The sequence below is a fragment of the Sparassis crispa genome (assembly GCF_003851025.1).
Source record: "Sparassis crispa DNA, contig_000003F, whole genome shotgun sequence".
Taxonomy (NCBI): domain Eukaryota; kingdom Fungi; phylum Basidiomycota; class Agaricomycetes; order Polyporales; family Sparassidaceae; genus Sparassis; species Sparassis crispa.
The window spans coordinates 2,078,004-2,101,661 of NW_020939750.1; the positions used below are offsets into that span (position 1 = coordinate 2,078,004).

At 46.4% G+C, this 23,658-nt stretch overlaps 7 protein-coding genes across 7 annotated transcripts; 3 read left to right on the forward strand and 4 right to left on the reverse strand.

Moving 5' to 3' along the window:
• Positions 1-639: 639 nt before the first annotated feature.
• SCP_0407980 (plasma-membrane proton-e) lies at positions 640-2,606 on the reverse strand (the record flags this gene model as incomplete). The annotated part of the gene is made up of 8 exons (XM_027757526.1): positions 640-1,191; positions 1,263-1,734; positions 1,795-1,852; positions 1,912-2,125; positions 2,177-2,239; positions 2,287-2,454; positions 2,508-2,524; positions 2,573-2,606. The coding sequence occupies 8 exons, from the start codon at positions 2,604-2,606 to the stop codon at positions 640-642; spliced, it is 1,578 nt and encodes a 525-aa protein (XP_027613327.1).
• A 144-nt stretch (positions 2,607-2,750) lies between these two features.
• Positions 2,751-3,816, forward strand: SCP_0407990 (hypothetical protein; the record flags this gene model as incomplete). The annotated part of the gene is made up of 3 exons (XM_027757527.1): positions 2,751-3,401; positions 3,457-3,562; positions 3,614-3,816. 3 exons carry the CDS (start codon positions 2,751-2,753, stop codon positions 3,814-3,816), a joined length of 960 nt encoding a protein of 319 aa, XP_027613328.1.
• A 124-nt stretch (positions 3,817-3,940) lies between these two features.
• SCP_0408000 (hypothetical protein) lies at positions 3,941-5,787 on the reverse strand (the record flags this gene model as incomplete). The annotated part of the gene is made up of 6 exons (XM_027757528.1): positions 3,941-4,480; positions 4,530-4,718; positions 4,770-4,817; positions 4,874-5,021; positions 5,072-5,330; positions 5,382-5,787. The coding sequence occupies 6 exons, from the start codon at positions 5,785-5,787 to the stop codon at positions 3,941-3,943; spliced, it is 1,590 nt and encodes a 529-aa protein (XP_027613329.1).
• A 3,272-nt stretch (positions 5,788-9,059) lies between these two features.
• SCP_0408010 (putative AC9 transposase) lies at positions 9,060-11,072 on the reverse strand (the record flags this gene model as incomplete). The annotated part of the gene is made up of 8 exons (XM_027757529.1): positions 9,060-9,258; positions 9,404-9,528; positions 9,582-9,742; positions 9,794-10,007; positions 10,061-10,318; positions 10,371-10,751; positions 10,809-11,015; positions 11,064-11,072. 8 exons carry the CDS (start codon positions 11,070-11,072, stop codon positions 9,060-9,062), a joined length of 1,554 nt encoding a protein of 517 aa, XP_027613330.1.
• Positions 11,073-11,559: 487 nt separating this feature from the next.
• On the reverse strand, positions 11,560-12,155 carry SCP_0408020 (hypothetical protein; the record flags this gene model as incomplete). The annotated part of the gene is made up of 3 exons (XM_027757530.1): positions 11,560-11,662; positions 11,716-12,079; positions 12,131-12,155. 3 exons carry the CDS (start codon positions 12,153-12,155, stop codon positions 11,560-11,562), a joined length of 492 nt encoding a protein of 163 aa, XP_027613331.1.
• An 8,597-nt stretch (positions 12,156-20,752) lies between these two features.
• On the forward strand, positions 20,753-22,057 carry SCP_0408030 (hypothetical protein; the record flags this gene model as incomplete). The annotated part of the gene is made up of 1 exon (XM_027757531.1): positions 20,753-22,057. The coding sequence occupies one exon, from the start codon at positions 20,753-20,755 to the stop codon at positions 22,055-22,057; it is 1,305 nt and encodes a 434-aa protein (XP_027613332.1).
• A 17-nt stretch (positions 22,058-22,074) lies between these two features.
• Positions 22,075-23,655, forward strand: SCP_0408040 (Transposon Ty3-G Gag-Pol polyprotein; the record flags this gene model as incomplete). The annotated part of the gene is made up of 1 exon (XM_027757532.1): positions 22,075-23,655. One exon carries the CDS (start codon positions 22,075-22,077, stop codon positions 23,653-23,655), a length of 1,581 nt encoding a protein of 526 aa, XP_027613333.1.
• Positions 23,656-23,658: the final 3 nt, after the last annotated feature.

Here is a 23,658-nt window from a genome sequence, read left to right on the forward strand (position 1 = left end):
AGCACCTACTTCAATCCTACCGAGCACTCTGAATCCGTGCCAGTCCGTCTCACAAGGTAACAGTAGAAACAATACCTGATAGTGATAGTGAAAGGTTCAGTGATCGTATTCCCATGATTGCGAAAGGTAAGGGTCACACTACTGATGTGCAGTGACGTGAGTTTGAGCGAGAAACTTTCACACTGACAGCAGTGCCAGATGACGACAAACTGGCACCATCAGGAAAATCACCTGTGGCCCTAGAGCAGCCTAGGCTATTCTAGGATGCCCTGAGATGCTCTCAGAGCTGTCAGGGTGTCAGGGATGCCAGAGTGTCCCAGGTTGCTCTGAGAGCAAGGTCTCTACAGCATTTTTCCTGAGAGCGCCTAGGTCGCCCTGAGTTGCACTCAGGATATAGCTGATTTCCTAGGTTATGCTGTATTGATCATGCTCTGATATGCCCTCAGACGCTCTGGTTTGTCCTCAGTTATCCTCGTGTATTAGATGCCATTCTCCTACTACGCCAAAAGCAAGTATCATAAGAGTAAGAACTAGTATCAAACAGATACATGAATAAGGAGGTATCAGTATGAAATATATGTTTTCGGCAGACTTGCATTCAGGAAAAACACGAGCAAAACCATCAGTGTTCAGGATCATTTAGTCAAGAAGTGCGTGTTTGCTACCAGGTGCGGAACCATCCTTGAGGACCTGAGTGAGATACATGTGGTCACCGAGACTGAGATGACAACCAGTTTCCTTCGTGATGGTGAGCTGATCACCCGTGACTATTTTGATGCAAACATCGAGAGCGATAGTGTTGTTAATGGTCTGCTTGATGTCATCACGGGGAGGGTCGAAGATGGAGAGCAGACCAATAAGCTCGAAGGCATTACCTTCACCCTCGGGATCTTCGCTGTCCAACTCCTCATACATGACAGCCAAGGTATGGAGACCACGACTCACCAACTCCTCAACGTTGGCCTCAGGCCTGAACTCAATCTTCTCGGTCTTGCTGTGCGTGCAAAGCTCAATGATGATACCAGTCATACCCTTGGTGACACACTTGAGCTTGTTTGACGACTCCTCGTGGTACATGATCTCAGTACGTTTGTTGAGGGGATTGAAAGGCTTGCAGTCAAGGAGCTTGATACCAGCACGAGCGCGAGATGGATTGCCAATGGCGAAGATGATGCAAGTGTTGATGGCATCCTGGTTCTCCATGCATGATGTGTACGCCGACAGTAGAATAATGTCCTCAGCAAAGACAGGACCGTAGGTACAATAGAGAAAGGACCGTAGGTACAAATGGTCTCGCAATCAACGGTCAGCTTGTTGGCAGTGAGGGTACCCATCTTGTCAGAGAACAAGATGGTGACAGTGGCCAGCTCTTCAATTGCAGTGATACAGATAATGATGGCCTTGTACTTTGCAAGCTGCTGAGCACTGACAGCAAGGGTGACGGACAGCACCATAGGCATCGCAATTGGGATTTCACCGATCAAGAGCACCAAGATGTTATTGAGACCACAACAGTACTGGAAACTGAAGCCAGCGTACAAGCAGAAAATCTCGGCGAGTAGGAAGATGCCAATAATGACAAGACAGAATGATCCAATCTGGGCAAGAATCTTCTGCAAGTGTCTGGTAGTGTCATCATCCTGGCCAACGAGCAACACCGTGCAACCGAAGAAGGTATTAGGACTGGTTAAGATGATCACACCTTCAGCCTCACCCTGCTTACATGTAGAACACCTAATGAAAGTGTGGGTGACAATGCAGAGCACATGACATGACAAAACTACAATTACTTACAAAAAGCACTGGTCGCCGGTCTTCTTGCTCTGAGGCAGCGACTCACCGGTGAGAGCAGCTTGATCAATGGAGACATTGATGCCTCTGTCAGACGACAATCTGCTGGTACAATATCACCAAGCTTAAACGAAACCATATTACCTGGAACAAGTCCAGCAGACTCGATCTCCTGCCAGGTACAATCTCGCTTGACCTTCACCTTGACCAAAAGCAATAGGACAATACTGACAAAATCTTGCCAGTCAGGAGGCTGATGTTCACCATTGCAATGGCAACCAAGGCGGCAGCCTCCATGACCCCAGGACAACAGGTTCCACATGAAACTCAGAAACTAATGGCGGAAATGAGTGCTCGCACGAAAATCAAAGCATAATGTACGCACATGAAGAAACACATTCTGCTCCTCTGACTCGAGCTTGTTGGGACTGAACAGTTCGAGACGGTGCTGAGCCTCCTCCGTCGCGCACGAAAATCAAAGTGTAACATACGCACCTGAAGAAACGCATTCTGCTCCTCCAACTCAAGCTTGTTGGGATCGAACAGCTCGAGACGGCGCTGTGCCTCCTCCGTCATCGACCCATTGTCATTGCACTGGAGGAGCCTGAATACATCCTCCACGATGATTGTCTCAAGATCAACTTTCTCCTTGTCGTACAAGTCCTCAGCCCATAATTGGATCTGAGAATGCAGGGAATGCAACTAGGAGTCTGTACCGTGGACACCTTAGCATCTGCGAAAACGTCAAATACAACGGAGCGGGTCAATGGAAAAAACTAACTCTTTGTTTGTGCATATTTACTGCTCTTCTGCATTTGGAACTTTGGACAGCTGTCCGAAATTGCTACACCCGTTTGCATAAAAAACTGCAGGTCAGGATCCACAACACTTGTTTGTCCCGGACAAACATTGCCTTATACAGTGAAGATCTGTGATGCTGTCACCTCCAGGCGTCAGCTATGAGCCCCCACCTGTCGCAGCAGCTTCAAGAGTGCATTGTCACCTGGCGGCAGGAAGGCAAACCAATTCGCGAGATCGCAGAGCTGGCTGGCTGCTCAGAGAGAACAGTTTCCACCATCCTCAGTCTCTACCGTGATTACGGGATAGTTTCCAACCCGAATGCTAGATTGCGAGGCCGCCCTCATGCTCTCGACACAGGCGATGTCAATTATCTCAGTGCACTCCTCCAAGCAAACCCTGTCCTGTACCTTGACGAGCTCCAGGAGCAGCTCATTCATTCCCATGGTACCGATGCATCAATTGCCACACTCTCCCGTGCCTTGCGTCATCTTTCACTCACCCTCAAGAAGATCACCAAGGAAGCTGCAGAACGAGATGACCTTTTGCGTGCTACTTGGATAGGAGAGTATGGAGATATACCCATGGAGTACTTCATTTGGCTTGACGAGTCAAGTGTGGATGATGTGACGAATCAGCGGAGGCGAGGGTGGTCAGGGATTGGACGTGCATGCGTGTGGCGTGAAATGTTCATTCGTGGGCAGCGGTATTCGGTACTTTCGGCTCTTTCAATTGATGGAATTATAGCCCTCGATATCTTCGAGGGTTCGGTGAATAAGGAGCGATTTATAAAGTTTGTAGAGGAAGAGTTGGTAAGCCGAGAGTTTCTTACAGATCTTCACGGTTTGAGCATTGAGCAGTTGTTAGGCACCTAAACTAACTCCATATCCTGGTCCACGTAGTGTTGTTGTGATGGATAACTGTGCAATCCATCACGATGAGGAAGTTAGGCAGATTGTTGTCGACGACTGTGGTGTGTATTAATGCTAATAGCAGTACACTGAAACTTACTGTCTGGATGCAGGTGCTAAGCTCATCTACTTACCGCCATACTCTCCCAACATGAATCCCATTGAGCAAGCGTTCTTCTCCATCAAAGCATGGCTTCGGCGTCACGAAGCTGCAGCCATAGACGCAGATGTACGCCCATGGTTAATCCATCAAGCAAGTCTTTCAGTCACACCAGAGCATGCAGAACATTGGATTATGAATTGTGGATACTCGTAAGTAGATTAGCTATTAGATAGTTCAGCATGTATACATGAACGACAATTAGCTCCGAGTTTGTAAGTAACTAAGACCTGTAATGACTGTAGTCAACGAGAATTCAGAAAGAGTGTTTGTAAGTTAATTAACCCATCAGGCTTCGGCGTTCCTTCACGTAGTCGCACCATTCCTTGCAGAATGATTGAAATTGCCACATGTGTCCCTCTAGTACTCCTGACAACTCGCAGAGACGCTGCACGGGCATCTCTCGGATTATGCTCGGAGTGATTGCATTAGTCTTGAACACGTCCTCTACATTCAGAATGTCAACATTTGTTACCGTCTTGAAATCACGAAGACAGAACACAAGTTCTTCTCCATGATTAGGAAGTGATGCACCTGAAAGTAGCAGTAGATGGTGATGGCCTGAAGATGACTGAGCCACCTGGGGAGTAGAGGACGTGGAAGCACCTTGACGGTCAAGGAGATTCATAACGAGTGGTGTTATAGCCATCATGAGCATCGACGCCGGGTCCAGCATGGACACAGTTGCCATGGGTGAAGGAGTGTCAACAGCGCGAGGTCCTAATCGGCCACGTGGCTTTGCACTGACAAGACAATCATCCCACAGAACATCGAATTCAACAGTTTGCGGGGGTTGATGCTTTGTGCAGTCGCGTGCAGCCTAAATGTGCATAAGAGGGAGATGTTGATAAAGGAAAAGATGCACATACAATTGCTGCAGCCCATGCCTTTAGCTTGCGATTATTGAGTTCCAAGTGTTCTGCTTGTGGCATAACATAGCAATGTCCCACTTCACCGTGCTCACCCTTGTGATCTTGACAGATCCACTTCTTCTTCAGTTCAAGGATGATGTCGCCATGTAACTGTGCTTCATCAGTGAACTGATCAATACGAGGAACCTACAATGTACATTAGCACAGTCAATATTTCAACGGCATTGTCAGGCTCACCTTGGTCCCATATATCAATTCATCTTCACTGTCCTCAACCGGAAGTGGCTGTGCGACCAAGTTAGTATCTCATATGTACTGACTTGGTTATAAATGTTACGTACACGTTTACGGACTCGAAACGGCTCCATGAGCGCAGTGTCAAACTCCACGCCGACATTGCAAGAGCCCTTACTGCATTTGAGAAGTGCGGTGATGGCAACTTTGAACTCGTCATCCATCTCAATGGTTGCCGCTGAAGTTTTGCCACCACTAAGCACAAAATGGGTCAGAAATGACAAGCAATGAGGTTATGGACGTACTTCGAGCCGGTCCACCACATTTTGAATCCAGGTCCTTGGTGAGGACCAGGGGCATATTGGTCAGCAAGCTCATGAACAGCAAGGATCGCCTTGATGAATGAAGCGCGACTTGTTTTGTCTGTGATAAGGATATTTCGACACTTCGTGCTCTTGTCCTTCCTCGTCTGGACCTGCATCCTGCCTCCGCATGCACTGGGGACCCTCTCAACAACATTAAAAAGCATTGTCACCAATACAAGATGACCAGACGGATCAAAGACTGTGACTGTCAGTAAGTATTCTCATTCGTCGAAGAAAGGAATAAAATCACCTGTCGTTAGAACATTGCTGTACACAGTGTTGGTGGTACGAACACCATTATCGACTGCTGCATCAGGTTGCACATTCTCAGCTCCGCAAACATTTCCCATACCACTCGCAGGACCCGCATTGGGCTCAGCAGGGATCAGATTGTGTAACAGGGCAGGGACGGGAACCTGAAGTGGATCCGCTGGCTGAGCGACACCAACAGCTTGAACGGGAGGCTGAGCAGCTTGATGTGGCTCTGCAATGTCCACAGCATCGCGTTGTTGAAGTTGAAAAACACCATGAAGGCTCGCACTGGGCAACGGTCCAGGAGGTGCAAGTGCAGGAGGCACCCCAGGTGCATGGAAATCGGGGATGTTGGGAGGTATCGGTGGATAACCATAGCTCGCTCGAACTGCATTGATCTCCATGCAGGAGTGGTAGAACTGCGGCGGATTCACAGTGCCATCTAAACTCAAATATCAGTTTTCTGTTATTGAGAAAATTGTATGGCATACCTGTCCATGCAGGATTCCTCAGCCAGTACTGAGATGCAGGACAAAGAGGATGTTGGCCGGCTGTGGCTGAACCTTCAGCGACTTCGTTCTCCTTGTTCAAGGAGCACCCAGGATACTGTGGTACAAATCTGTAGGTACAAGGAGCATTTTGAGGATGATTCTGCGATGACAGACAGAGCGGAAAAGCCATGATGAGATGACAGAGGATGGCAAATAGAGAAATTCGAGCACCTCTTTATAGACTTTGCCACCTGCACCAACAACACCTTCGGTAAGAAATTTCTTTGCAGAGTACCCATGGCGAGCGATGGAATTAGCATGTTGCTGGAGATGGGAAAGAAGCTCTCACCAATCCTTGAGGAGATGTCGTAAATTGCATGAAAATCGTTAAGGCTTTCAATGGATCGCTGTGAATCCATACGACGGTCAGGTCTGATGGAGTATTCCACATCAACAGAGAAAAAAGGCCCACTTCTGAAGGTTACAGATCCACGATCAAGGCAGAGGAACATAGAGATGAACGCTACTGCCGCCGACCATATACGTTCACCGACACATCCTCGTCATGGGTGTGACAACTGGTCACCTGAAGCACCTTGTAAGGGAATATTTGTCTGGGACAAACAAGTGACCGCGGACCCTGACCTGCAGTTTTTTATGCAAACAGGTGTAAGTCCTTCAGCCTCTGCGACAGTACACTCCAATGATGACGGATGGGCACTCGGATGGATGGACAAAGGCAATAAAGATATGTCCTTCTGCTTTTGTGCTATTTTCACTAACTACAATGCCGACCGAGTGTGCTTGTTAAGCATGCTCGGTCATCATTCCACCAGGATCCCGAGCTGCATGCACCACAAGGTGCCAACTCCCTCTCCGCCATCTTGCATCCCCCTGGGCCCTACCATCCACCTCGCCCATCGAAGAGGGTGCGAAAAGAGGTGGACGTGCTCCATGTCTTCATGACATGGCGCGTGGGCGTCGTGCTCAGTGTAGCATGGTGCCTAGTTCCTCCGATTTCCCCACCGCCATCTCATGCCCTCTCAGGCCCCATCATCTGCCTCGCCCATCCAAGAGGGCGCGAAGGGAGGAGAACACATGCCACGTCACTACGATGTGACATGCGGGCGTTGTGCTTACTCGAGCATGGCGTCTGGTTTCCCCAATTCCCCCGCCGCCATCTCGCATCCCCGTGGGCCCCACCATCCACCTCGCCCATCCAAGAGGGCACGAAGGAGGATGCACGCCACATCATCATGACATGGCACGTGGGCATCATGCTTACCCAAGCATGGCACCTGGTTTTCCCAACTCCGTCTCCACCATCTCGCGTCCCTCTGGGCCCCACCGTCCACCTCGCCCATCCAAGAGGGCATGAAAAGAGGAGGACACATTCCACGTCTTCATGATGTGATGCATGGGCATTGTGCTCGCTCAAGCATGTGTGTGGTTCCCTCAACCTCTCTCCTGGACCTCTCCCACACCATCTCCATGCCCTGCCGTCTACCTCACCCATTCAAGAGTGGACGCACTCTATGTCTTTATGACGTGGCATGCGGGTGCCCTGCTCGACTGACTCCCCCACTACCATCTTGTGCACCCCCGGGCCCTTCGTCCTCTTTGCCCATCCAAGAGGGTGTGAAGAGAGGACGATGCATGCCACGTCATCACGATGTGGTGCACGGGTGTCATGCTCACTCGATGCGTGCTCATCGATGAGGAGATGGAGGTGTGGGCAACGCGGTGCATGCCTGCCATCTCTGCTCATGCCCTGCGTGCCACCCAACTACATAAGGCTTGTCCACTGTCACTGCTATGTAGCACAACCACCACTCTCTCTCTCTATTCTCCGCTCTCCCATTCTCCATTCTAGCTCATATTCACGTTCCTGTTCAGCATGGGTTCCATTTCTGACCTACTGGTGTTCACCCATGATGTGCCCACCAAGTTTACCACATCTCCGACGATGTGGACACGTGCTCTGCAGCTGGTCATGATGTGGCACGCGAGCATTGTGCTCACTCGAGCATGGTGCCTGTCTGTCCTCAGACTGCCTTACTTCATTAGAGTCCGTCATCCTTGATGGCAGTGCATGGCACCCTGCATGACTGCCTCTGATGCAAGTAGATACCTACACCGTATTCAATAGTATATAGAAACTTCACTTAACATAGGTGTAAAATTAAGTGGATGCACTGGGAGCATCTATGACTCTTTCGGACACCCTAGAAGTTGTGCAATCTCCTGTATCAGCCTGAGTTGCTCTCAGGCCCCCTTGATCGCTCTGAGACATCCTGGGAAAGATTGACTTTCCTCACGTGCTCTCAGGGAAAAAGTGATTTTCCTGATGACAAATCGAGGCCGATGCAGCGCTTGCTCACAAACTACAGACCCTGCTTGATAATGAACTTGCTACATTACGATCAAAATATTTGAAGCCTGGAAGCTCTAGATACACGTTACCAGATGTCAAAATGGCTTCAAGCACCAAGGACAGACAGGACCTCGGAAAATAGGCTGTGAACCCTTAGTCTCATCCGGACAAACTTGGGTCCAAAATCAGGCCTCAACCCTTATTTAGTCTGGACAAATGGCCAAAAATTTGTCTTTAAGCCTTATTTTTTGTCCAGACATGCCGATGAGGCTCAACCCTAACCCTTATCCAGGTATAGGGCACTTGTCAGGGTGATGCCCAGCTGACAGCGGTGTTGGCAGGTGCAGACTGTTTGGCAGACTGTTTGGTCCCCAATGAGCCCTTCTCATACACTCTTATATGATGTTACACTGCTCGGTACACAAAGTCTCTCAATACTCTCGATATGTTGGATACATATAAAAGCTCCTTTGCATTTGCAGTAGCATTGAATGCACTAACACAACTTGGCCTTCCCTTCAGGCTGACAATATCACAGAGCAAATGCCCACTCGACGTTTGAGCGCTATATCTCACCAGGGATTTGCAAATTTCATCCATGTCATTCACTGTTATACTAATTCCTGCTGACAATGGAGCTAGTGCAGAGCACGGGTAAACCCGCGTGTGTCCTGACTGGTACCCCTACCCGTACCCGCAAGGGTTCAGTACCCGCATGCACAGGTACGGGTTTGCCACGGGTCACTGCAGGTTTTGTACCCTCATGGGTATACCCACGGGTCATGTCTAATAACAGGTAGTACACAACTATTTACTCCAAAAGAACTATGGCATCCCATCCCTCCACAAGGCCCTCATCTTCCTCTTCGCCCTCAGGTCCCGAAGTAATGGCCAACACATCACTGTCAAAAATGAGACCGAGCTGACTCCACTCCGCAAGGCATAGGAGCGCATGCACTGACTGCGTCGACAGACCGTTGCGGATGTGAGAGAGGAGAAGCCGTCCTTTGCTGAAGAGACGCTCGACGTCCACCGATGTCACTGCAAAAGTTTTTTTAGCACAAGACGAGAGCAGCAAAAAAAAATGCACCAGGGATCGTAAGGTAGCTCATCGCCATATGAGACAAGTGAGGAAACTCATGGTGATGCGCATACCACCACACCAGTGCATCGTCGACTGACTCGGTCTCAGTGGCGAGGTAGCACGTGAGCTCATCGTGCTCCTCATAGGTCTTTGAGATGTTGCGATTGAGGAGATTGTCAAACATGTTGGCTGATGGCTGCCACTCATGTTAAGGGGTATCCCAGCAATTCCATCCTGTGTCGTACTCACCTTGGAAGCAGAGGCAACGACCTCTGGGGCATCCACATTGGGCTTGCACTGCGCGTATGTACGTTCGTACTCCTCGCGAACAACCTCCTCTGCTGTCGTGACCCACTTGGGCTCCCACCCAGCCTGCTTGAAATATTCCAGCTTGTGGGATGGGTGTAGCACTGTTGTAATAATGTAGTAGTTAGAACGAAATAGAATTGATTTTTACTTACCCATCGCAATGCGGTACACATTTGACTGGTCGGTCTTGTTGTAGTACCGGTTAAGTGTCTTCTTTGCGAGGCCCACAGCGGCGTGGATGCAGGGTTTGTAGTGCTCCTCGAGGGACTTGTCTGTCAGGTTCTCATTGATTATATCTATCGCAGAGATAACCATCGGGAGACTCAGCGTCGAGCACGAGAAGTACAGTGTGGCGTCATTGAAAATCTGGAGACATGTCACGTCGAGAGGGAGTTGTTATTGTGACATGTGTGACTCACCCTGAGGATGTCACACAACTGCTCAGCAATGTCGCTCAGCTCGAACTTCCTCAACTCCATCGAGCGACCCGCCGTCATCTCGTCTATAGCCCCTCGGTACTCCAGCGCAAACTCCAGCATTCTGAAGGTGGAATTCCACCATGTGGCCACATCCCTTGGCATCTTTCTCGCTGCTAACTCCAGTTCATCAAGGACCTTCAACCAAGCAGGCAACAGCTTGGTTGATGAATGGATGATCGACGACGCGATCTTCCACAGCTGTGGAAAACAGCTTAAAGGGTATGTAAATCAATTATCACCAAATACTGACCTTCACGAGAACGAACTTCACAGGCCGAACGCTCGCATCGAGCTCCGCACATTCCTCTATGAAGAGTGCCCCGCGTTCATCGTCCCACCCATCAATGTTGTCAGCAGGCTCATCTTCGTCATTCCCTCCTTCCTCTCCTGTATCATTTAATTTGATGTCCTTTGCGAGCTCACGCAGGGAGTTCTCTGCCTCATCAAGCGCGGTGTCAGCCTTACCTTTCGGAACATCGAACTGGCGCAACAACATTTTTGCCACAAGATTGACGATGTGATCAAAACATCGCGAGTGGTTCGCTTGGCCATGGAACAACTCAATCAGGTCATCAAGCTCGTCAATCATCACATCGTTCGGCGTCGCATTATCTGCTGTCACTCCAAGCATCTGTACGAAATGTGAGTTTTCTAGTCTCATCTCGTGATTCATAACTGACAAACCTACCTTGATAGTGATCTGAAACTCATTGAGCATCTTCGCGAACGCAGCTGCGAGGTTCACACCACTGTGAGACTCAGCAACCTCGACAACATCCAGCACCATGCGCAGGGGAGTGCCCTTATGGTGCAGGTGTACCGTGAACACCACAATGGCCTTGTTATTTGGTGATGTCCACGCATTGGTTGCGAAGTTGAGTTCGCCATCGAACTCCTGCCGGTGAGTTAGCACCACCTTCTCTCATGTATATTCAATGCTGACCTGTAACATCTTTGCCACTCTGGCCCAACAGCGCGCGAAGACTAGTGCAGAGCAGGGGTATGGATAACCCTCAAGGGTCAGGGGTAAGGGTATTGGAGGGTAAGGGTAGGGGTATGAACTTTCTGACCCTTGTACCCCTGGAGGGTATCACTGCATATAGTATATATAATGTAAGCAGTAACTGTATGGTGAATAAAGCCTAAGTACAGCCTAGATACAGCCTTAAACTATGTTTACAGAAGCTCTGAAGGGAAAAGAAGACTGTTACAAGCCTTAAACTTAATGTCTATATTGTTATTCCCTTAAATAAGGCAGATATTGAGGAGTATACCCTCAGGGTTTGGTACCCTTACCCATACCCTTACCTCTGGTGAAGGTTATGTACCCTTGGAGGGTAGGGGTAGGGGTACAGCTCAAAGTACCCAGGGGTATACCCCTGCTCTGCACTAGCGAAGACTCTGTGCACATCACGCGCGACGGTCCATCGGGACGGAATCTAATATTCCGGGCACCTCATCTTCATCAAGGAATGGAATCCGCGATCCTCGACAATTGCAAACGGGTGGAGACTCTCCGAGACCCAATGCACAATCTCCGCCCTGTGCGCGAATTGTGAGTATGTTACCTCTGACCCCACTTCTGGAGAACGTACCTGAACTGTTGCTGAGTATGCTGGCGTGTTGAGTACGTAATCTTTCCTTTTCCCTTGCGCTCAAATGATGCAGTTACAGATCCTGAGCACGCGAACTTCGCCACGCATGGGCGAGCATCATCCGCGTTCTTCATCTCATCTGTGACAGTGAGCGCTTCATCTCCCCAGCACGCTTTGATGTGCTTTCTCAAGTTTCCTGTCGACTTCGCATCGCCCTTGTCCAACCACCTTGAAATCTTCATTCGGCATCCCCGGTTCATGCAGTGGAAGACGTGCACACACTTGCCCGATGCGTCGCTCTCGATGGTGACCTCAGGCTTGAAGAAGGCATATGCGACAGATTTCCAGTCCTTGCTTAGCCACTCTGAAAATTTTATAAGTCATTATCTCCATCTCGCCATCACAGACTACTGACCAAGCTCTTCTTCAGGGGTTTCCATGGTGGCCCCATTCGCGCCACCAGACTTTTACCCTTGGAACCCCTCTTCACCCTCATGCTGTTGGTATTCTCGATCTCAACAATATTGGCATCATCATCATCATCCACATCGTCAATGCATGCTTGTCAATCTGGGATTGATTCTGATTGTGTCATGCCTGATGAGGGAGGCCCAGGGTCTTCTAAGTCGATGCAAGCCTTCTTTGACCTTGAGCCCTTGTTTGATTGGGTAGCACGTTGCTTTGGCATATCTGTGATGAATCCCACTGATTGGGGCCCTTGTGCCCTTTTGTACAACTTAGCTCGGTAGTATGCAGTTCATAAATAAGGTTTTCAGACCACCTGGGTGTCTAACAGGTCTGGGAAAGCTCTCAAAAGAGCTCAGGAAAATTCCAGCATATTTTGGGACTAATTTAGGTCACGGGTACTCTCACGGGTACGGCGGGTTGAGGACCTGTACCCCTACCCCTACCCGTGGATACCCTTACCCGTTACCCTCACGGGTTTTGATAACCCTTGCTCTGCACTAAATGGAGCAGCAGTCCTCCTCGATGTACGCCACCCACTCTTTCAGTCTTCATGGATATTGTGGACTTGCTTAACACTGACCCTTCACCACAGTCTGGAATCATCACGCAGGCCCAATGGCTATTTTGTTCGCTTGTTGCCTAATTCACAAAGTCTTGTATCTGCATGTCAAGAGCTTCAGAAGTTGAGGTGCAAGGGTGCGAAGGTTAATAATGAGGATCTTGGTGAGGAGTCATAGATTGTTCATTTTGGCAGCATTGTGTCATAGTGCGGACAAAATTATAATTTTTTGGAGCCTTATCCTGCTATCTGGACAAAAACTACTGAATTTTGAAGCCTTATCCCATCATCTGGACAAAATGTGGTTCTGGAGGACCCTCATCCACCATCTGGACAAAAATCTCAAAAAAATGCTGAACTATTATCCAATCTGGACAAAAACATAGGATTTGGCCTTTCAGTGCTTAGACATTTTTGCCTCCACTGGATAAGGGTTCCTGGCCTATATTCTGAGCCCTTCTGACTCCAACACTTTTGATTCTAAATCTTCAGAATCCCACTCACCTGAATGGCCTGCAAGGAATGAATGTCATGATCACAACACCCCAGAACCTCGATTTCCGACAGAAATGTCTCCAAATTACTCCAGGAGTTGCGGAAAATGCAGAAAGAATGCAATGAATGGATCAAGAAATTAGAAGGATTGGATTTTGGATCCGACGGGCTGTAACAGCGTCAGTACCATCTTTACCGTCTCACCACCTAAATGTAATTGTATGCGAATTCTTGGGAAAATTGATACACGTTCCTATTACTTTGGGTGTGCCAAGCAAAAGCACTGAAATCTCTGCTCTACTGGACTCAGGAGCTGGAGGAATGTTCATGGACAAAACATTCGTTGAATGAATGAATTACCATCAAGAAAAACTTCCAAAACCAATTCAGATTCTCAATGCTGATGGTACTCCAAACAAGTTAGGATACGCAACGCACTGCGTATGGAAACGTACAAAGGCTGGAAGGAAACAGAGAATATTCCAGTACTACATTACCAACCTAGGCAAGGATGAGGTTATCCTTGGATTACCCTGGCTCCAGGCAATGAACCCTCATATTAACTGGGAAATGGGCAAATTAGACTACGATTAGAGAAAACCCACCATTGAAACCATCCAAGATGTTGAACCAAAGGTCAAGAAAGCAGTAAACACTCCCCACATCGGACCAATCGATGACAATGGACGATCCTGGGTAAACGACAATCCAAAACACCCAGAAAACCAGGTTAAACCAGGAGACCCCAAACTAGGGATCCCTGACTACAGGATTGAACTAGAGGACAATGAACTACTCGTTTCCTATATTCAAGGACAACCAGTGTTGGCAATCTTCGATCCACAAAGCGATATGACAGACCCCGAGCGACCAACCCAAGGTGGTAGCAAACCCACCTCAGGACCCTGTATAGGGCGGATAATGAGGGATACGCAATCTGGGCAATTTAGTATCGCCCAGAACACTTGGCTATGTAACACCGGCATGGACACGCTGCTCTATAAGGCTAGCGGGAAATCACAAGAATTGGTACAAGAAGCAATCCAAAAGGCAGGAGGAACGAAAAAGACGCTCAAAGAGCTCATCCCCTCCTACCTAATGAAATACAAAGACGTCTTCGAAAAGAAAGCAGCAGAACAGTACTCGAGCTCACGGGCATGGGACCATGCGATCGACTTGAAACTGGAGTTTGTACCAAAAGATTGCAAAATTTACCCCTTATCCCCTAAAGAGCAGATGGCACTCGATGAATTTTTGGACGAGAATGCACGAAAAGGGTATATTCAACCATTGATATCGCCGATGGCATCCCCTTTCTTCTTCGTAGGAAAAAAGGATGGAAGCCTTAGACCTTGCCAAGATTATCGGTACCTGAATGAAGGGACGGTCAAGAATGCTTACTCGCTTCCCCTGATCACAGAACTCCTCGACAAGCTCAAAGAAGCACGACATTTCACAAAAATGGACCTTCGATCCAGGTATAACAATGTACGAATCAAAGACAGCAATCAGTGGAAAGCAGCATTCAAGACAAATCAAGGATTATACGAGCTGACGGTGATGTTCTTCAGACTTTGCAACTCCCCGGCGACGTTCCAAAAGATGATGAACGAGATCTTCAAAGACCTGATCAATGAAGGATTACGATTCCTGAGGTACGAAGGAATCGTTCTTTATGGGATAGGGCTTCCGCCAGATCTTGAGGGACAGATGAAACGGCCCCTATGCGTGGGAACGACTTTTCAATACAAATTTGTATGCATAGGCTGCACCTAGTCCTGGGTTAGGTCTAGGGTTTAACTACAAACTTTGTAGTCCCTGTTCTTACTATACTACATGTTGCATACAGTCGGTCTTTCAAAGTGATTATAGCGAAAACCAACGCGACTTGCACAAATAATCTACAACAACAGTGCCACATTCCCTCCTCTCCATCGTTACAGAACCATTCATGTCTCCCATCCTAGCTCTTCTGGTTAATTGTTAGTAGTTCATTCAGTGAAACAGATAATTATGTTATTCACCTTCAAGAAGCTTAATCAATGTGTCTTGCAGCATGATCTTCTGGTATCGTTCATAAGAAATTGACTTTGGCTTTGGCCTCTTTGCCTCCACATCTCTAGGTTTCTGCTTAGTATGTGTCATATTTATACTATTGCATGCACTCACAATACAACCTCGACACATTGTTACAATTCCTGAGGTACGAAGAGAATTGTTCTTATAAGCAGTGGGCCTTTGGAGGCTGAGGTGAACCGTGATGCACTTTTCCCCAAACTGTGGGAAAATCTCAGAGATAGAACTTAGCTACAAACATTCTAATGGCTCTTCTTGCCCAACTACAAGTTAAGTATAGATGAACATTCAAAACTGTTGTATTGAAAACCGGCGCGACTTGTACAAATAACCATCAACAGATGCATGGCTGCAGCACTTTAGATTAGATAATAGATAACAGCTCTATCTCAGGGAACATTAAAATTATATTTTATGCAGTGTTGTACTGTGTTTAATGCATTATAACCATCATTATTGAATTAAAACCGAAAAAGAGACCTAAGTAGCACTAGAAGACCTGCTTAGTCAGTTTCCTAATTTGGAAACTGACTTACTAAAGGTACCCATGATTATCTGGACCATGCCTCTAATTTTTCCGCTTTTTTCTGTCTTTTTTTGAGATTTCTAACCTCAAAATACACTTGCCCAGATCTGGAAAGTCAGGAGCCTTTGAAGTTACAATTCTTGAGAAACAAAGAGAATCATTCTTACAAGTGATGGGACATTGAGGGCTAAAAAGGTTGGCTAGTATATGTGTGTAATGACTATATAATATTATAAAAGTGTAATTAGTATAAGTTTTTAAGAACCTTACCATGCCTGATGATATATCTAATTATCTTTACTAGATGATGTAGTATCCTATATAACAGCCTACTTCAAAAAATGACACTGAAAAATGTTACCAACATGCCTATACGAATCACTACAAAAAAGGTTACCAACGTGCCTATAAAAATCACTACAAAAAATGACACTAGAAACTGTTACAAATATGTTTGTAAGAATCACTACAAAAAATGTTACCAATGTGCCTATAAGAACCACTACAAAAAATGACCCTAGAAAGTGTTACAAATGTGCCTATAAGAACCACTACAAAAAATGACACTAGAAGCTATTACAAATGTGTTTATAAGAATCACTAAAAAAAATGCCCCTAGAAACTGTTACAAATGTATTTATAAGAATCATTACAAAAAATGACGCTGAAAACTGTTACAGATGTGTTTATAAGAATCACTATATAAGATGTTACCAACGTGCGTACAAGAACCACTACAAAAAATGACACTAGAAAATGTTATAAACGTGTTTATAAGAATCACTACAAAAAATGACCCTAGAAACTGTTACAAATGTATTTATAAGAATCACTACAAAAAATGTTACCAACGTGCCTATAAGAATCACTACAAAAAATGACACTAGAGGCTGTTACAAATGTACCTATAAGAATCACTACAAAAAATGATGCTAAAAACTGTTACTAATGTGCCTACAAGGATCACTGCAAAAAATGTATACAATAAATTGTTATTATATTATCTACTAACTCCTAGTATGCCATCTGATAATGTGTAGTAAGTGTCCTACAATGTCCCACTATACATTGATAACAGTCTACAAAGTCGCCTACTGACTCTTAGTATATTGTCAAGTAGCATTCAGCAAGTCAACAATAGTCTATTACACTGGGTCCTAATATACTCTTTAGTATCGGTTTGTAATGAGCTTACAATAGTCTGAACATGTCATCTGATGTCACTTTGTAACTAGTAACCTACAATAGTTAGATATGTCACCTAGTGTCAGTTTATATGATGCTTACAATAGTCTAGTATACCACCTAGTATCAGTTGGTAAGGGCCTTACAGTAGCCTACAAAGTCATATATTGGCTCCTAGCATGTTGTATAGTAATGTTTAGTAAGCCTCCTACAATGCCTTATTATACTGTTTATTGAATTCTAGTACACCCTCAAGTATCAGTTTGTAAGGGCCTCATAATGTTCAGATATGTCATCTAGTTTGTGTTTGTAAAGGCCTTACAATAGTCTGAAATGCCACCTAGTATGGGTTTGTAGAGACCTTACAATAGCTCAGACTTGCAAGACCTGTTACCATTGTTGTCATAACCTGTACTTATACCAAAAGTCCGAGCTTGTAGTGCTTAAAAGCTGCCCTACAACAGTTACTAATGAAGCTAATAACCTTGAAGCCAAGCTCTATAGTGGTCCCAGGTATACCTGGTGAATGGCTCTTTAAACAGAAGTGCTGACTTTGAACAATTTGCTGCATGTAGTAATTATTCAGCCACCAGAGCGCTGAGAACGAAAAAAGTGTCGATGCGCTCGATTTTTTGGATCGCATCGACACTTTTTTCGTTGTCCGCTCAAAACCTTAACCAATTTAGGCAAGTCTCTAGCAGCTGGTTCCCACACTTTCAGCCAAACTTGCAGGGCTTGTAGCTCACTCAATTCTACTCGGATTTTGATAAACCCGGTAGGCATTCTGACCGTATTTTTGAGCCAAATCTGATGGTGTTACTGTCAGAACATCAGCATTACTTCCTGCAGTGCTATAATCCATTTTCTCTGTTTTCTCGCACTTCTGCTTGTTTCTTCCGGGAAAAACAAATGTGCACTGCATGTAATAAATAAGGCGCCCTATGTAGGATGTTTAGGTGCATTATAGGGTGATTCTACAATTTAACTGGCATTTTTACGATTTTTCTACACTTTAGGCTGAGCATTCTAATCCAAAACTGAGATATCTCAGCCGGTTATACTCAGACTTCCTTAATTTAAAAGAGTATCTGCACTATTTTATGCATAGATTTTAATAATACTCAGGTCTAAATCTTAGATATCATTACAAAAACTGGAAGTGTCTGGTTTAATGATGGGGTTACAACCGGGCAGACTTGTATACTAGAGGGACAAATAGAAAGTATGGATTCAACAGCGCTGACAAAGTGTAGATCAAAGATTAGTTCTGTTGTAGTATATGTTAAAGCATGACTGTATTAGATTATAATGTAGCAAAATGAATGTTTAATTATAAAAATATACAACTGTAATACTTTTGAATGATGAGTGTAAAAAAGACTAAACACATGTATCAGAAGTGTAGGCCTAATAGATATTAAAATCAGGAATCGTCCTTGCCATGCGTTAGCATTGGCCCACTTCAAGCAAGTGGATGATTGTTTATATGGACGACATCCTTATCTTCTTGTATAACATGGAAGAACATCGACAACGTACACTTCGAGTCCTGGAACGACTCAAGCAAAATGATCTATTTGTCAAACCGGAGAAGTGCACATTCGACTCCCAAGAAGTTGAATACCTTGAAATGATCATACGCCTAGAGCACATTGGAATGGACCCGATCAAGCTAAAAGGAATTCAAGACTGGCTGGAACCAATGACGATAAAGGCAGTCTGTGCATTCATCGGCTTTGCAAACTTCTACAGAAAATTCATTGATCATTATTCAGAAGTAGTGCGACCACTCATGGACCTCACGATGATGACAAAGAAACCAGTATGGGAATGGACTCCCACCTGCCAACAAGCGTTTGATATGCTTAAGGCGAAATTTATCTCCGCACCCGTACTCCTCATGCCAGACAAGATGAAACCATTTATCATCAAATCCGACACTTCGCTTGTGGCCACAGGAGCGGTGCTAAGACAAACTGATGTCAATGGAGATTTACACCCTTGCAGATACCTATCAAAATCGTTTAATCCTGCAGAAAGAAACTATGAGATTTACGACAGAGAACTATTGGGTATTGTCCATGCCCTCGAAGAATGGCATCACTATCTCGATGGCTCGCCTCACCTGATCGTGATACATAGCGACCACAAGAATCTGACTTATTATCGAACGGCGCAGAAGCTGAACAGATGTCAAGCACAATGGAGCCTCTTCTTGTCTCAATTTGAGCTTCGGCTAGTACACGTCCCAGGGACCCAAATGATCCAATCAGATACCTTATCCTGCCTACTGGGAAAAGGAGACTGGGATCATGACAACGAAGACCGCATCCTCCCCCGAGGCGCTATTCGTACACTCGATATCGACTCAACTCTATCAAGATATTCGAGCGCACTTGATTAAAGATCAAGTTGTCCATGATGCACTACAAGCCTTACAGCGTAAAGCACCTCCACCAATGAAATCTGCACTTGATGACTGGAAGATCACCGATGGACTCGTCCAATACCGAGGATGCGTGTATGTACCACTGGTACAACCCCTCCGACATGATATTATCAAGTTATACCATGACACACCTGCCATGGGGCACCCGGGTTCTTATAAAACCCTTGAACTTGTACGACACGATTTCTGGTGGCCTGGACTTTACTCTGCCATATGCATGTATGTGGAAGGATGTGCTGGGTGCCAACAGATGAAAATTAACACACACCCCACTAATGTTACAACGCTCCCCACTTGTGGCGCGTCTTTTCTTTTTCTTTTCCTTGTTCCCTTTACGTTATCAGACCACGTGATCCAACACGTGACTCATTGGAGCGCAACCTCCGATTCTTTACCCAGATGCCCAGAACCCCTAGTCTAGGGTTACACCGGATCCAACTCCGGACCTTCTTCTTATCGCGCATGCAAGACGTGCATGTATGCCTCATCTTTACCTCGTTCTGATACACGACTCGTTATCCCCATTAGTACTGATTATCTCTCACGACCTTACTCAGCTTTCTCATACATATTACTTCCTCGCCATTACCCTGCCCAGATATCGTTTCACCTTATCTAGCCAATGAATGATCCCGCATTACTGCGTAGTACTGCGGATACCTTTTGTATAAATAGACGACCTTGTCAAGCTGGATCTCCATCTCGACCTGGTTACCATTAAACCAGCTTTTCACTTGCCTTTGACTGAGATCGACCGTCAGTAGCAGACAGCTACTACGAGTCATAAGAACGAACTCTGATCGACCTTCAGTGCGAGGACATCGCCAGAAGTGTCACTTGAACGGACTTGTGTCTTAGACTAAGACCTTGTCTCGTGACGACTCGACTAGACGCTCGTGTTTCGCTGCCGCGTAACATTAGGTCGAGATCTTATTACTCTCTGTGACTTCCTAGAGTCTAACAACGAACTACCGACCGGACCGAACCTTGAAGACTGAACGATACACCCGATTCGATTGCTAAAGCACCGTTTGAGATTACTCTGTAATCGAGGTAGCTGAAGGGATAGACTGATCACTCATCTTCGGAGAGGGGTCTGTCCGAGAGACCAATAGGCCGAGGAGGCTGAGGTAATCACTCGAGCAATCAGCAAATAGGTGTATCAGTTTGAAGACAGAAGACACTCTACGGGCTTGTTAGCTGACGACGAACGAACCCACTTAGTTAAGGACGGTGTGCAGTCTATGTGTAGGCATAGGCCACACAGAAGAATTTATCCATGCTGGATTTTAACTACATCAACCCGACCGCTCTTCCAGAGCAGTACCGCGAGCACCTCCCATCCCAAGCAGAGTGGAGCACAGAACGAAACGCACATTTCATAGGAGGAAGGCCTGTATTCATCAGGCCAGACAATCACAACTTCGACTACTCCCCAGAGGAATTTGAAAGGACACTTCCCCATAATCTTGGTGGAATAGTGCTCCAGCACATCGCAGACAGCGGTATAACAACCTCCTATCCAGGAGAAAGACCAGACGCCCCTTGGAACCCCCCTGCCCAGAATCCTGTACCCCAACCGACTCTTGCACCAATCGTACCCGATTACATACCACCGATGGCTACAGTTACCATGGATGAAGGACGTCACCATGCTAGCCAGAAGGAACTTGGTTTTAGAAAACCCGAGATCTTCAACGGTTCAGACCGTTCGAAGCTTAGGGAATTTATAAACCAATGCAAGAACTACATTGCCGGAAATAGCCATGTCTACCAGGAGGACAATCAGAAGATCGCATTCGTGCTATCGCACATGCAAGGAGGAACAGCAGGATCATGGGCACAGAGCTTCATAGAAACGGAACTCACCAATGATGACTTCCTTTCTTATGGGAGTTGGAGAGACTTCACTGCAAGTGTGAACAAAGCATTTGGCGATGAAAATATTGAAGAAACCGCTCGTACCTTGCTGCGTAACATCAAGCAAGGAACTCGTACTGCGGACGACTACATTGCCGAATTCCGATCACTTGAATCCAAGGCGAAACTAGAAGATGCCGGAAATATTGAGTATTTCAAGTGGGGACTTAACGACCCACTCCGACAAAGGATATATGAGATGGAAAGCATGCCCAAGACACTTGACAAGTGGTACGAATACGCCTCGCGGTTTGATAACCAATGGAGATCTGCTCAGATCTTCAAGCGAGGAGCCACTACGATGACGCGAGGAAAGGGCCGATCTGTCCATCGTCCCTACTACTCGGCTTCTGTCAATATCTCGCGCTTATCCCCAGACGAGCGACAGAAGAGAATGAAAGAAGGATTATGTTTCCTATGCGGAAAGAAGGGCCATATAGCCAACGACAGACAATTTCACCCCCAGTCTGGAAGTTTCACCCGTGCTAGAACGATACAGCCCGGGTTAGACACAGACACGATCACATGGATCAAGAAGATGCGAGAAGACCTCGCACAGAAGAAGGAGACGTCGAAGGAAGAAACCAGAGAGGAACAGATCGCCTATGTGCGAAACGTCTTCAACGACATGACTGACGAAGAACGAACCCAATTGGGTTTTTGAGACGACGGCCACTAGTAATGCATGGACCGTCGCATCTTACCGTATCTCCCCTCGTTATTTGTAACACTAGCGGAAATTCAATCACTGTGAATATTTCGTTGGGAGAGAAGGAAGACGTTACAACAGAAGCCTTGATCGATTCCGGTGCAGCCGAAACGTTCATGAACATTCGTTTTGCGGAAGAAAACGATTTCATCAGATGGGAATTACCGAAACCGATTACAGTCATGAATGCAGATGGCACACCAAATCAAATGGGTACCATTACTCATTGCACCTGGAAGATGATGAAAATCGGAGGAAGGAAGATGCTTACTCGCTTCCTCTTGACCGGCATTGGCAAAGAAAACATACTTCTCGGCATGCCGTGGCTTAAACGCCTCAATCCGATGATCAACTGGGAAACCGGTGACTTTTGGTTTGGTAAAGAGGCCAAATGGCCACCGAAACCCACCGTCGAAGACGCACCAGATAAAGAAGTTTCGATTTCCAAGGAAGATGGACTCCCAGAGCTAATCACCACCGAAACTTCCCCTACCTCGTTTGGGCATTCGGAATCTATCAGAGAAATCATGACCGATAACACTGAGCGTGGCGAGTTACCCGCAGTGCGGAATGATACCAAACTAGATGACCTACCATCAGAATCCCCTATGGATCAGCTCGATGACGACGATCTAGTTATATCCTATATCGCAGGAGAGCCAGTCATTGGGATATTTGAACCCATCAGGAAGGAGTCACCTTTGACGAATGAAGAGACTGAAACCGCAGTCTTCACCATACGAAGAGGCCCCGCCATTGGAAGAATGACACACAGTACTCGATCCCCATTATTCTGTAATGCACAGAATACGGTCTTTTACAAACCATCCGGTAAATCACAAGAATTGGCACAACAGGCACACAAAGAAGCATCAGCTGTAGACAAACCCAAAACCGTCGAGGAGTTGGTCCCCAACTACCTCCACAATTTGAAGTCCGTCTTTGAAAAGAAAGCAGCTGAACGCTTTCCAGAAACCAGGCCTTGGGACCACGCCATTGACTTGAAACCCGATTTTATTCCACGCGACTGTAAAGTCTATCCGTTATCGCTCAAAGAACAAGGAGCGATGGATGACTTCCTGGAAGAAAATCTGCGAAAAGGATACATCCGACCGTCGAAATCTCCCATGGCTTCACCATTTTTCTTCGTAGGAAAGAAAGACGGAGCACTACGTCCTTGTCAGGATTACCGATACCTGAATGAAGGGACGGTGAAGAACGCCTATCCTCTTCCGCTCATCTCTGACCTTATGGATCAATTCAAAGGCGCATCGATCTTTACGAAAATGGATTTACGCTCCAGATATAACAATGTCAGAATCAAAGATGGTGACCAATGGAAGGGCGCATTTAAGACAAATCGCGGACTTTTTGAACCTATGGTCATGTTCTTTGGACTCTGCAACTCCCCGGCGACTTTCCAAATGATGATGAACGCACTCTTCAAGGACATGATCGATGAGGGATGGATAGTCATTTACATGGATGATATCCTCATCTTCTCAAACGATTTGGAAGAACATCACGTTCGAACCCGACGTGTACTCCAATGACTC